This window comes from Platalea leucorodia, assembly GCF_965183815.1.
Source record: "Platalea leucorodia genome assembly, chromosome: 8".
NCBI lineage: Eukaryota > Metazoa > Chordata > Aves > Pelecaniformes > Threskiornithidae > Platalea > Platalea leucorodia.
In genome coordinates this window covers 2,901,114-2,913,807 of record NC_138830.1, presented here as the reverse complement: position 1 = coordinate 2,913,807, position 12,694 = coordinate 2,901,114, and the positions used below count along the sequence as shown (strand labels likewise).

The window sequence follows — 12,694 nt, the reverse complement described above, 5'->3', positions numbered from 1 at the left end:
TTGTAAAGCATTTTTGATTCCTTATAAAACATCGCCATGTATTTTGTTGAACAAAACTGGTAAAATCCAGTTTGATAGAGAATGTTTTTATAATCAAAGTATGTTAGTGTTCAGTTAAAATTGTTTCTAGGCAGCAGTCACTGCAAAAAATACTAAGTAGCTATTTGATTTTTTAAGCAATACAAAACATAGGCATTTCACCACCTATGTGTTGCTACATGGCAGTGTACTGACAACAGTGAAGAATGAACCCCCTTGGATAAAGAAAGAATACTGTCAGAAAACCAAAACTTTTTGCACTTTTTGGAACCCAGATGACACCCAGAGACTGTCGTGGATCTGATGCCAGATCCACTTAATAACTATTCTTCTGTTCTCTGTCATATCCTGAAATATGGCAACAACACCTTTGAAAGTCTAGATCTGGACCAGAAAGAGACTTTACTAAATAGCAGAACACAATTTGTAAGCAGTCCTTCAAAGAGGCTCCGGTTGTGAATTCATCTCACATTGAAGGTCTAGTAGTTTAATAAGTCAGTCGCCATAACTCTGCTTAGACTTCCTGACGTGTCAGTCACACTAGTCGTTCATGTTGTTTCATGCCACATTATCCTTTCAGAATAAAGTTGTTTACAGTTGTAAGTTAGTATTTAGATTATATATTGTGCCTCGAGAGATGAAGATTTCATTTAATTCCTCTGAAAAAAAATGTGTTTTTTTTCTGAATAACCATAGGCATGCTCTTTATTTCAAGTTGAAACTTCTTGGTTTTCATGTTATAAAATACTTTCTTCCAGTATCATCAAAGTTGCTAGGTCTGACTTACAGTTTCTGTATCATTCATTACCTCTATTCCTCTGTCATGTCTCCTCTCTAAATCTGCAGTCCAGGGCTTTTCAATGTCTCCTTACATGGAAGTCTAAGTCCTGATATATAACCGTTCTGGTTACCAGCTTCTCAACTGCTGTTTCTGCAATATCTTTTTTGAGATAGGGTGGTGAGCACTGAACACAGTCTTCCAGGTGAGGGAGTACTCATAATTTGTGGTTTTTCTCTCTGTTTCTCATTGTACTACCACACCTTTTGTTTTCTATTGTGGACACTAATATGTATTGAAGATACGAGTTTCCTGCTTATTCATTTGTGTTTTTTCATAACGCTCTAATGTGAGGATGGAACTTTATTAGATTATCTGTATGACAAAGTCCTGGCTGTAAAAATGGTGTATATCAGATTTATAAGACAGGAGAGTAATAAGCAAACAATGAAGGCAAGGGCACAGGGATTAAATTAGGAAAGTATATACATATATTTATTTACTAGTTTATATTTAAGTAGTATTCGCAGTTTTATGTATTTATATTGTCTGATTGTCTTGCACATGATCATATAAATTTTTGTTGACAGCATTGTGTTGTATTAATGGCATTACAGAGTACTAATACAGTTCATCTTTTTTTTTTTTTTTTTAAATTCTTTTAACGCTAGCATCCAGAAGAAATAAGATTCTCTTGTCTGTCTCTTCTTTCACATTGCAGACAGATATGTCATCATTGGTAGCCATCACAATGGTCTGAATGCTTATGGTGGGCAAGAGTGGGCCAGCAGCACCGCTATCATCACAGCATTTATACAAGCCTTGATGTTGAAGGTTAAGAGAGGCTGGAGACCTGACCGGACCGTTGTTTTCTGCTCCTGGGGAGGAACGTCGTTTGGGAACATTGGTTCATATGAATGGGCAGAGGTAAAATTGTTTTAGAAGGACTCATTGCAATAATGATTACTTTTGTTGAAAGCATGAAAACAATATGAAATTACCACATAGAAATTATGGTTCATTAACCGGTGTGTGATGTCTGTCTGTGTACATTCGTGTACTCCATAGCAAAAGCAGTGAAACCATCTATAGAGGCAGTTCCCGTGAACAGAGCATGCGTGATAATGAGATGGCAAGTTGTTTCCGTAGCTGTGAAGGCTGCATATACAGCACCTCTGTGAGCTGATTCCCCTCCCTCATTCAGCAGGGGACTGTAAAAGAGGCATTGCCAGAGATTGGGGAGGGGGGAGCCCTCAAAAAAGACCTAGGCCCAGAAATAGCTTAGAGAGCTTTTCCTCCTTCTGGGGGGTTCAACACTTACTAATTTTTAATTGATAGGCTTAGTGTGGAGAGAACTGAATCAAAAGTATATTGAATGAAAAGAAGAAAACCGTGCTATGGTTTACATTAATTACATAAATATTTCAGCGTCTCCATTGCTAGTGCTGATTCACTTTTCACCCATTTGTGCTAAGGAGTTAGACACAATCTGACACAGACAATTCCTTGGGCTCTTACTTTCAACAGAATAAAAATCAGCTTATTGAAAGAAAATACCTCATCGGAGTATTGTTGATCATATACAATTACAGTGGACTTCAGCTGATAAATTAAAGGAATAGCTAGCAGAGAGGTTCATGGCTTCTGAATTAAAACAGTAGATGAAATGAAGAGTTAATTGCTTTTTATCATGCGTGAGAAGTGGCTAACTCTCATTGAAGTTTCTTACTTCCAACATGATTATTCTTCAAAAACAAGAGGGGGTGAAAAAATGAAATTGAAAAGATCCAGGCTGGAAGCAAAATTTATTTAGTTCCACTTCAAGTCAGCTTTACATCAGATGTAATTGCGTTACACCCCTTCTGTTCAATATAAAGAGCCACGTCATGCAAACAGTAACTCATTACTGAGAAGGCAAAGGGGATCTTTTTTAGAGAGAGATAATAATTGAAACAGTTTGTACATACTGTTTTTATAGTCTAAAAAATAAGAAAATGAAAACACCGCGAAAGTTATGCAATTCAGATCTGACTTTGGTCTCTAAAAATTGGAGTACACTTCACTGTTGATAATGATTGCTTTTGAAGTTTGTCTTCTGCCAGGCATAGGTTTAAAAGGCCTTGAAGTTGTTTCACACTATGTAATGTTTTTGTTTTTCACCTTACAAATGTAGTCATTTTTTAGTTCCTCCCAGGCCTGTTTGCATTTTGTTGAGATGATGTGTGAAATGGAATGATAACTTCTGCTATATAGAGAAATAACACTAAGATATCCTTTGAAGTTCTTAGCATAATATTGTAAGAAGTAGTAGTTAAGTAATACTTAGGGAATCACAGAGGACAAAAACGTAGGGTCCGGTTTTTCCCTAGAAGGAACTGAAAGAACAAGACAAGTCTTAATTATAATGATGCATAGTAATCACAGTTGCTCTGCTTGTGTTGTAGGATCTCAAGAGAGTTCTTCAAAGAAATGTTGTGGCTTACGTTAGCCTCCATAATCCGGTCAGAGGCAACTCAACTTTACACCCTGTTGCATCCCCTTCTCTTCAGCAACTGGCAGTAGAGGTTAGAAATAAAATGTTTTCTTTCACATGTGGTTTGAGGTTACATGATTAACCCCCTTGATGCTGGTTGGATTTAGATAACTACAGGTGGAGGTTGTTTCGTTTAAGCATTTTAACCTCACAAATACACATGAACTGTTTTTACTAAGTAAGCAGGTTAAATTTTATTAAAAAAATTACAAGGTGTGTTAAGAGGTTGGAAAGGATAACTTATTTCAACAGCTCATTATACCAAGTCTCGCCGTACTTGCATGCCTTACAGCTTTTTCACCTTTTGGCAACTTTAAAGTAACACATTTTTTATTCTTTAGCATGAAGCACATTTTTCTCTTCCTAATCTGATCTTTCCAGACTGTTTCTCTATTTGCATTTAAACCTGTATATTTACCAGATGTAACGTGACACACAGGGACAGTATTACTCTCACTATAATAAATACTGTCTAAAGTAAGTATGTCAGGTTCAGTGCTCAGCTACGCCTTTGTAACGAGTCCACAGTCAGAATATTCTGTAGTTATGCTGGTGTAAGTGCACGTAGGCTTTAAACTAATGACCTTATTGCCGTTTCTGAGGGTGCTGAATATATTAATATTTAAAATGAAAAGAATATAAGGTACATACTAAATGACAGAAACAGTTTAAAATGACGTGCATAAAATGGAGTTCAATTTGCCTTTCATAAAGTATGCTTTTTAGATGTTTTTTCCATAAATTTGCCAAGCTAATACTCATTAGGTTATTCTGATGTTTCTTTGACTTGCCTCTGAAGCATTTGGTACTAAACACTGCTGAAAGTAGCATCTTGAATTAAAGGGAGTTTAAGACTGATCTTGCTTGGCAATTGTTCTCCAACTAAGTTATTAAGTGATATCAGTCAAACTGCTTCTTAGCAATGTTTTAACCACTTCTCCTGTCCAGTGATTAGGTGGTAGTTTTGTCATGGAAAGGATCTGGTTTATTCCGTGTAAGTATTGTGAAAAATGCAATGCAAAATCATTTCTTTTCAGGGAAAAAAAGGGTTTTATTTGTGGAAAATTATTTATAGTGTTAGATACATGAGTCTACAGCTGTTATGGATATGTCAATTAAAATTTTATTATAAGTTTTAGCTGCTGTATTTGCAAAAAATACTGTTCTGATAGATTGCTAGCCTTTTGCTAACCTATTGGTGTTTGCAGTCCTATCTCCATGAAAACAGGTATTTGCCATTTAGAGAAATAAATTTATTGCATTAGATCCTTGACCTATTTGGTTTTTTCTCCTTTTGTTTCTTTGACTTCACAATATGGTCCATGGCACTGATCTGAAAGCTGTAAACTGTCTGGAGCTGTGCAGCAGACACTTTCTGTATTATCTCTTTATCACTTATATTAAGATCCGATTCTTTTACTCTAATAAACATATTAGTAGGAGCGTTACAGTCACGCCCGCTGTTTTGGAGAGAAAGCAAAGGAAATCTCTTTTTCACTTTCACTTTACTTCTGTGGTGCATTTGGGTGTGATGTTGTAATACTTTGTAATTCTTGTTGTAAAAGCAATTGTATCCTATCCAGTAGTACAGACACAGCCTCTCTTAGCAGTCCTGCCTTGCACCAGTTAATTAGTTCACAGTCAGTAAAACATGACTAGAACTTCTTTTTTTTTTTTTCTTCTAGTAAACACCCTCCATCGCATCTCTGATTCTTTAATGGCTAAGGCTTTACTATTGAGATTGTATCCATTCTGCATGTTTGCCCTGAAGCCCCATTTAAAAAGAAAAGGACAAAATGCATGAGGTAGCCTGTATACTTTTATTTTTTGTAAGATAATATTATTTGTAATTAATGCAACTGGCATACAGTTTGTGACATTAAAAAGATTTGTAGGAATTACTGCTTCCAAATGCTGGCTAGATTTCTGAATTCATGTCAAGTATATTGACAGTGATGGAAGACCCCAGAACAGATCTTCTCATGTTCCCACGGGTACTCACAATTTGCCACGTGTCTAGAAGATTTTCTCTGGAAGACTGATCTGCTTATAAAGAATATTGATATTACTTCCAGCACTTGCCAAGAAGACAATGTAATTACAGATTATCTCAAAATTATGATAGTGCAAATGGGATAAGATGTGTCTTTTTGGAGCTCGTCTCATCTTGAAGAAATTGTGAGTCCATTCACATGAGATTCTTGTTAACAGGTGCAAGTTGCAAAGAAGTGCTTAAAAAGTCCAGTGAGAGACAAGAATAATTTTAAATTGGAAGAGTAATTCTCTGAAATTAGGTTTGATAGAACAGAAAAGAAGGTGAAACAAGAATTTGGAATTAATAATATCAATCCATTTTAAAATTAAAAGAGAAAATAGCCAGTCTCGTTTAGTTAGTTAGAAACTTTGCATAATTTATGGATACATGGAAGATACCGCACTGTGTACCTTTGGATTCAATGGTGAAAGTCATACTTCCATTTTTAGACTTCACAACAAAAGAGACCGGCTTGCATTATTTTTTTTCCTACTCCTAAACAGTGTTGCAACACCCACCATTCGCACTAAGGACAGAGTTGGGTTTTGTTCAGTGCTCACTGTTGTGCTAAAAGTGTGGGCACTCCATCTCAGTAAAACAGAGGAAGAGTGTTTTCCTGGGGACAGTTACTACTCGTCTCAAATGGCTACAAAGGTTGAGTGTTAGGATTCTAAGGAAAACAATGAAAAACTGTAGTTTGTCCTGTGAAAGGAAACTCAAGTAAAAATCATGCTAAATGTGGAGCACTCCATGAATGCTACAAGGACCATAGCTTAAAGAGAACTGGAGAAATGGCAAACTAAGATAGGCAAGTGCATACAACAGTGTGTACTTTCTGTGCTGCAAATCTGTGGCTGTTCTAAAGTAAAATTTTGGACACTTGCTGATCACTGCAGCTTCTAAACCACTTTTTTTTTTTTTTTTCATAATTCCTGGAAACTGTAGGGAAAGTAGGGAAGAAGTTTTAGCTGAAATTTAGTTTCTGTGAACGTTCTAGACTTAACCAATCAAAAGAAAAATCACAAACCTGATGAGTTGTCTACTATGTGAGATCTGGTGGTCAGAGAACAGGATAAGTGCTTGGCTAATTAACAGAGACCGTGACTTCTTCGACATGTTTTGTGTGAAGGGATTACATCTTTATTTTAGTTGCAGGTTTCAAAAGGGAGCTACATAAGCAGTCTGCAAATAATAATTTTATGTGTCTGTCAGTGGGATTCAGTGGGATTCTGGTTGAACCACCAAATTACATGGAGGAGCTAATTTAAATATTTGGATTAATTAAGCAAAGAAGAATTCAAACAATTCTGAGACCTTGACATATTTAATTCAACTCTTTTTTTATATAACTGTGCTAATTAGTGTCCACGGTAACACGAGGGAAATACCGCCAAGTTATATTTTTGCCTACTATTATTTTGTAAGGAAAATGATTGTTAATTCGCTTGTTCAGTTAGTGAATCACCATTTGTTGGCAGAGTGTCATTAGTAAATTGGGTTTGTTTGATGCTGGCATTCATTCTCTGTAAATAAGGCCATTAATGAATTTTCCTCTAATTAACATTTCACAAGTAAAAAAGTTATTGTGAAATATAAATTAATTTCTGTTTTCTTTTAACTGATTGTATGACCACTGCTGATCAGACTCCAGGTCTGCTGTTATTGCTGAACCCAAGAAAACTTATTGCTCCTTTCTCCTAAGGAAAAGAGCCATTTAAAGCTATCGAAGAATGAGTTGAGCACTTTCTATATCAGAAATTAAAAATGACTGTACCAAGTATTGTTCCATGCTATTTATCAGTATTTGTTTCTATTAATGGAGTAAATGGCTTAAAACATCTTTACATTTAAAGGTGGTGGTATTGACAGAAAGCTATTTTTTCTTTTTGAAGTAGAACCAGAGAGAAATGTCTGTAGAGATGCTTGTTACTATTATTATTTCTTGATTATTTTTTTTTTTAAATCTTACCTTAATGGCATCATTGATTCTTTTCTTCCAACTTCTATGTGTTTTCTCATTTATTTTGTTTTACCTTCAGCATTTAATAATGGACCTCCAAGCTTCATATATCAGTAGGTTGTAAAGAAGAAAAACACATTAAAATATTATTTGAATTGCTTGTTGTATGCCATATAACAGAAGATTACCGCTTCCCCATGAATTTTCAGTCTTTACCTATTATTGCTTTTAGTGTTACAATTGATTGCTGGTGTTACTTTTTGTATTTGTGTTGAAAACCAAAAAAACCTCCCGAAAATCAGAAGTTTATGCTGTGAACTCCTGTCTCAGGAATTCATAACTATTTTAAAAGGATGCTGTTAATATAGACAATACTTCATTGCCAGCTCTATTAAATGTAAATGTCAATTTTGATAGCCATTGTAGATAAAATTGAAGAAAACTGGACATTTTATTATCTTTAAATGTAGTGCCTGGAGTATGAGAGGTTTCAGTAATTCCTTACCTGCTGCAGAATGGATTTTGGTTCTAGGCTTCTATTGTCCAATCTAATTAAAACTGTCCAATGTAATAAGCTGTACTATGTAATGGAATTGTTTTTTCCTTCCAGAGACTTTATCCAGACTGCAGTATTAGAAAAGTTGACTTCAGTTCTGTCTAAATATTCCTTTGCTTAATTTCATGATGATAGAAAGACATTTTCATAGTGATAGAAAACCTTTCAAGTAGAGAGTATAAAAGTAAACTTCTAGTTCTTATGAAAGATGATAGATTGACAGCTCTGGATATTTTAAATTTTCGACATAACCACAAATCAATGAAAAGTTTCTTTCACTGTTTTTTTCTAGTCATTATTAACGATGTTGTTGAATGAAATGGACTGAATAGCTGTAAGCTACACAACACAAACAGCATGTGGAAAAGAGATGCACCTGCAAAAGTGAAGTGTATGGTAAAATAACCGGAAAAAAAGAAAGCATCTTTAAATCAGTATCTACAAGACATTAGGATAAAATGAAATGAGAATTAAGACTATGTTGTGTCGTTTGGCTCATAACGATTACAGCCACACGTTCCTGACTTTTGCATGTGACAGACAAATAATCAAAAGTTTGTGCAGCACAACACACTTTCTAGCTTGCAGGTCAATGAGGAAAAAAATGCATCTGAATAATGAAAAGCAGACCATTTATTTGTCATGCAATAAAAAAGGTGAAATCTTTTAGATAATGTGTTAGATATTCAACCTGGCCGAAACTGTTAGATACCAGGTTTTTTGGTAGTAAGATACGGCCTTTCTAAGTGTGCTAACCTCATATTCTGAGAACGGGAAGCTTTAAAGTGCTCCTTGACACACCACTACTCAGTCTATCTCAGTATGTCCTCTAGCTGTGACTATTCTTTATACAAGCATGAAGATGTTTATTTTATGAAGCGCTGTGACTTTAAATGATTTAGCAATATTTTCTATCATAAAATTGTATGCTATTTAATATGATGCTAACCAGGTCACATATTGAGAACTCAGAGGAGTGGGAAGAACAATAGATTTGTAGAAACCTGGGAAGGTTTGTTGTTGTTGTTCTTGTTAAGCTCTTTCTCCCAGGAAGAGTAAAAATATGTCTGCAGAATGCTAAGCCAGTAACTCCCATAAAAGCGTCGACCTGAGCCCCACGGGGGAATGGGTGTAGTAAACAGCATGGAATTCCTGCTCATGCTGCTAGATTTTGAGGTTGGAAGTTCTCTTCCAACACGGGCCCTTGTCATGCATGCACAGAGGACTCTCTGTGTGTTTTAGCGTTCAGGTTCACCTGCAGGATCTGTCAGATCCAGAGGCAGTGCATGTGTCAGTCTAGTGGCTGTGACTTCTGAACTCGTAATAGGCTGGCTTTGTCTAGTGCTTGGTCGTTCACTTGTACATTAGATGGAATTATATTTGAAATAGACTTAGTAACAAAGTTATAATTTGAACGGTTTAGAAATCACCTTAAAATTATGGTGATTGTTATATTTTAGTTACATGCCTGTCTTTTAATTTGGGAATTTTAATTTGTCTTTAACTTGGGAATTAAAAAAATCCAAACCAAAAATCCAAACATCTGGCCAGTTCAGTGTCAGTCATCCAAAGGAAAAAAAAATTCTTTAAGCTTAGGCATCTTTGTTGGCAAGAACTTAGTAAAAGCCTTCGATGAATTCTTCAGATCCAAAAGTTTGTGATGGCTAAACTATGCACGCAAAATAAAAAGGGAATGGTATATAGTGACTCAAATTGTGGAAGAAGTGGGGAAAAACATTCCATATCCATTTAAAGCTGTCATAGCTTGAATAATTGCAAGCATCAACTTGAACTATAATAGGGTTCCCTGTTCGTTCATTTTTCATGCCCTTTTCATCTGTTCACTTTACCACCAGAATATTCTGGTGGTGGTGTCTTGTCCATTGTGAAAAAGTGCTAAACAGGGCCAGAAGGGAGGCTATCAGGACACTGCATAAACTGGAAATTTGAATTACCAGGAAATTTCACAAGTAATTTTAAGCCAAAAATCTCTGTGTTTTCCAAATTATTCATGAGGTTTGAGTCATTAAGTAGTTGAAATGCATTTTCATTTAATGAGTCAAAGAAGCGTAATTCCCATAGTAGTACTGCTCCCGTCTTTATGTGCACACAGAATGTGACTTCACTGACTGTAACAGGGACAAAGTTTACAGCTGATGATCTGTGATGTCAGGAAAAGCAACAATGCAGGAAATAGTTCTCCTGAAGTTTCTGCAAAAACCTTTCTTTTGGCAGGTAACAGGCCATACAGTTCCAACCTTTGTCTCTTGACAGAGCCTTGAAGGTGATCTCAAACCCCGTTTTGTAGCCATCTATTTTAAGACGTTAATGCTTAGGCTCTCTTTCAAGACGAGCCTTCTAACATTTAGGGCAGATGCTAACTTTTCACCTTTGTATCATGTCGCCCCCTTCGTGATTAGATGTCTTATTGTGTAATTACTCTGAGAGGGCTGGATGTTCTACCTTCAATAAGAAATTTGGCAGCAGAAGGAGGGAATCTTCTAAAAACAAACAAGAAAAAAAATCAAGTTGGAAACTAACTTCCTCTCAGTGTTAACATGTTCATCTTGTTCTCTAAAGTGAGAATGATCACATTTAATTTTATTTGTAAAGATTTTAAAAAAAAACCACAGATCAGGTTCTAATTTATTGCTATTGATTTTTTTTTTTCCATAGGCTTTTGAGCTCTCCTAGATAATTGTGGCATTCTGTGTCTGAATGGAAAAGAAAAACAATATTTATTATTAAGATTAATAAACAACTCATGGGTTTGTGTGGGTAGAGATTTAGATGGTCCTCCTGCTGTTTCGTATGTTACCAATGTCTGTGGCGGTCAAGGAAGGGATTTGCTACCTTCTGGCTAACCGGAATTTTCAAGATCACCTCCTAATTTTGGTTAATGCACTCTGGAGTCCAAAAATACGTCTAAACATTTGTGGAAGAGTTATCCTTAGTTTATCCATGTTTTCTACCATCAATAGTTATTTAATACATATCTGTTCTGAAACATCAGTAATATTCAAATAGCTTTTAAGATATATTTTTAAGATATTTTTAAGATATAAGTAATATTCAAATAGCTTTTGTCTGTCATGATATGGACAAGTGTCAAGTATAATTTTTAAAATCCTGTAAGTTTAGCACATTTTTATTTCATACTTCTGTCAAAAAATGAAGGAGGTTGAAATTCGGTAGAAAAGTAGTAATTTAGGCTACTAGGCAACATATAAAAATTAATACAAAAATACTTAAAACTTGTTTTATTCTTTCAAGTTGGCACTAGGATGAAAGGAAAAATTCTTTAAGGTCATTTTAACTCTGAAACGATCAAGCTGTAGGCTACCAAGTAGTAAGTTATGAACAAAAGAGAATACTGTGTTATATAGAATAGACTGACATGGTAGCTGGTGTACATGAACTCCATAGTAGTATCATGTTTTTAAATTTCTGTCTTTCATGCTAATTACAAAACATCTTATTTGATCTTAGGTTCATTATTTTTAAAAGGTTTGTCTTGTAATGGTGTATTTTACTGTTTGCAATTTTTTGCTGCATTTGGTCTGCTTATGAACCTTTGTGTAATGATTAGATTTTTATTTAAAACAAGTAGTGGTAGTTATTTGCAGTTGTCACTCAAAATATTTAATTAACTCCAGACACCACAAAAGTATCATAAATCTTATTTACAAAATATGTTCAAGTACGCTTGTAAAACAGTTGCCTGCACAGCTAAAATGGAACTGAATGTTCAGAATCGCGGGTGCTTTGGAACCAATTATATTGCAGTGGATTCTTCTTTGGGGCTCTGGGGAACTGGGGGAAAAAAATCACATAAAATCTTTTTCTCCTTGTAAATTAACGGATCGTTGTTGTAAATGAAACACAAAGATGTAGTTTGCTTGGTTTATTGTTCTTTTTCTATAAAGGAAATGAGAATTTTATTTTGCAGATTCCAAACGTAAGGTGTGATTAGGTAAAATGTATGTGCAAATGAATATGTAAAGCACCTTTGATGATACAAAACCAAAACTGGTAAGGACTTCAAACAATCACTGAGCCAACTCCTCATCCTGCTGCAAAAATAAGTCTCTGGGATGTGTTTCAGCGTCCAGTCTACAAAATTCTACAACTTTCTCAGATGATCTGTGCTTGTCTTCCATCACAGTAATATTTGGAAATTTTTTTTCATCTATTGAAGTCATCACAGTTGAAGATTAATCTTCCTTTTCCCTTTCTTCCACTGGTGATCTTTATTGTTTTTTACAACGACCTTTTTATGTATTGAGCAAAAGCTGCCATTATACAGAAAAAAAAAAATTATACACTTTATACACTGAATATCAGCTTCAGAGAACTGATCCATCTTCCTCAAAGGTAGTGTGAAATTTGGTGTTTGAAATTAGTTGATATGTCTCAGACAAGCAAGCACAGTCTCTGTTAAATCCTGGTTTTGCCAAAGATTACCACTTGAGTCCATTGCGCTTCCACTAGTATTTTACAATGAGCTAAAATGGCAGAAAAATATATGTAGAGTCAAAGTGACTCTACAGAGAGTCTAATCAGAAAAAAAAAAACGTATTTCACTTTTGTTTGTTGGTATGCTTGTATTGCTGTTATAAACGGTATCCCGATTGGTTATCCAGAGATTTAATGCCTCTTTAGAGCAAAGAGTATATGGAATATATGTTTGTAAACCGAGGTAGCTGACTAGTGAGTGAACCTGGAACCAAAGGCATTTTCATAAACTGAGCTTAGTTAATCTGAGAACAGCACGTCTCATCCAAATGCCTTCT

At 35.2% G+C, this 12,694-nt stretch overlaps 1 protein-coding gene across 1 annotated transcript in view; it reads left to right on the top strand.

Annotated features, from left to right (window-relative positions):
* NAALADL2 (N-acetylated alpha-linked acidic dipeptidase like 2) overlaps positions 1 to 12,694 on the top strand; it is a gene marked incomplete at both ends in the record, with an annotated part of 378,476 nt that overhangs the window by 257,122 nt on the left and 108,660 nt on the right. The window contains 2 exons of the mRNA XM_082321017.1: positions 1,539 to 1,744; positions 3,262 to 3,381. Coding sequence (XP_082177143.1) covers positions 1,539 to 1,744; positions 3,262 to 3,381 — 326 coding nt within the window. The remainder of the gene's footprint in view (positions 1 to 1,538; positions 1,745 to 3,261; positions 3,382 to 12,694) is intronic.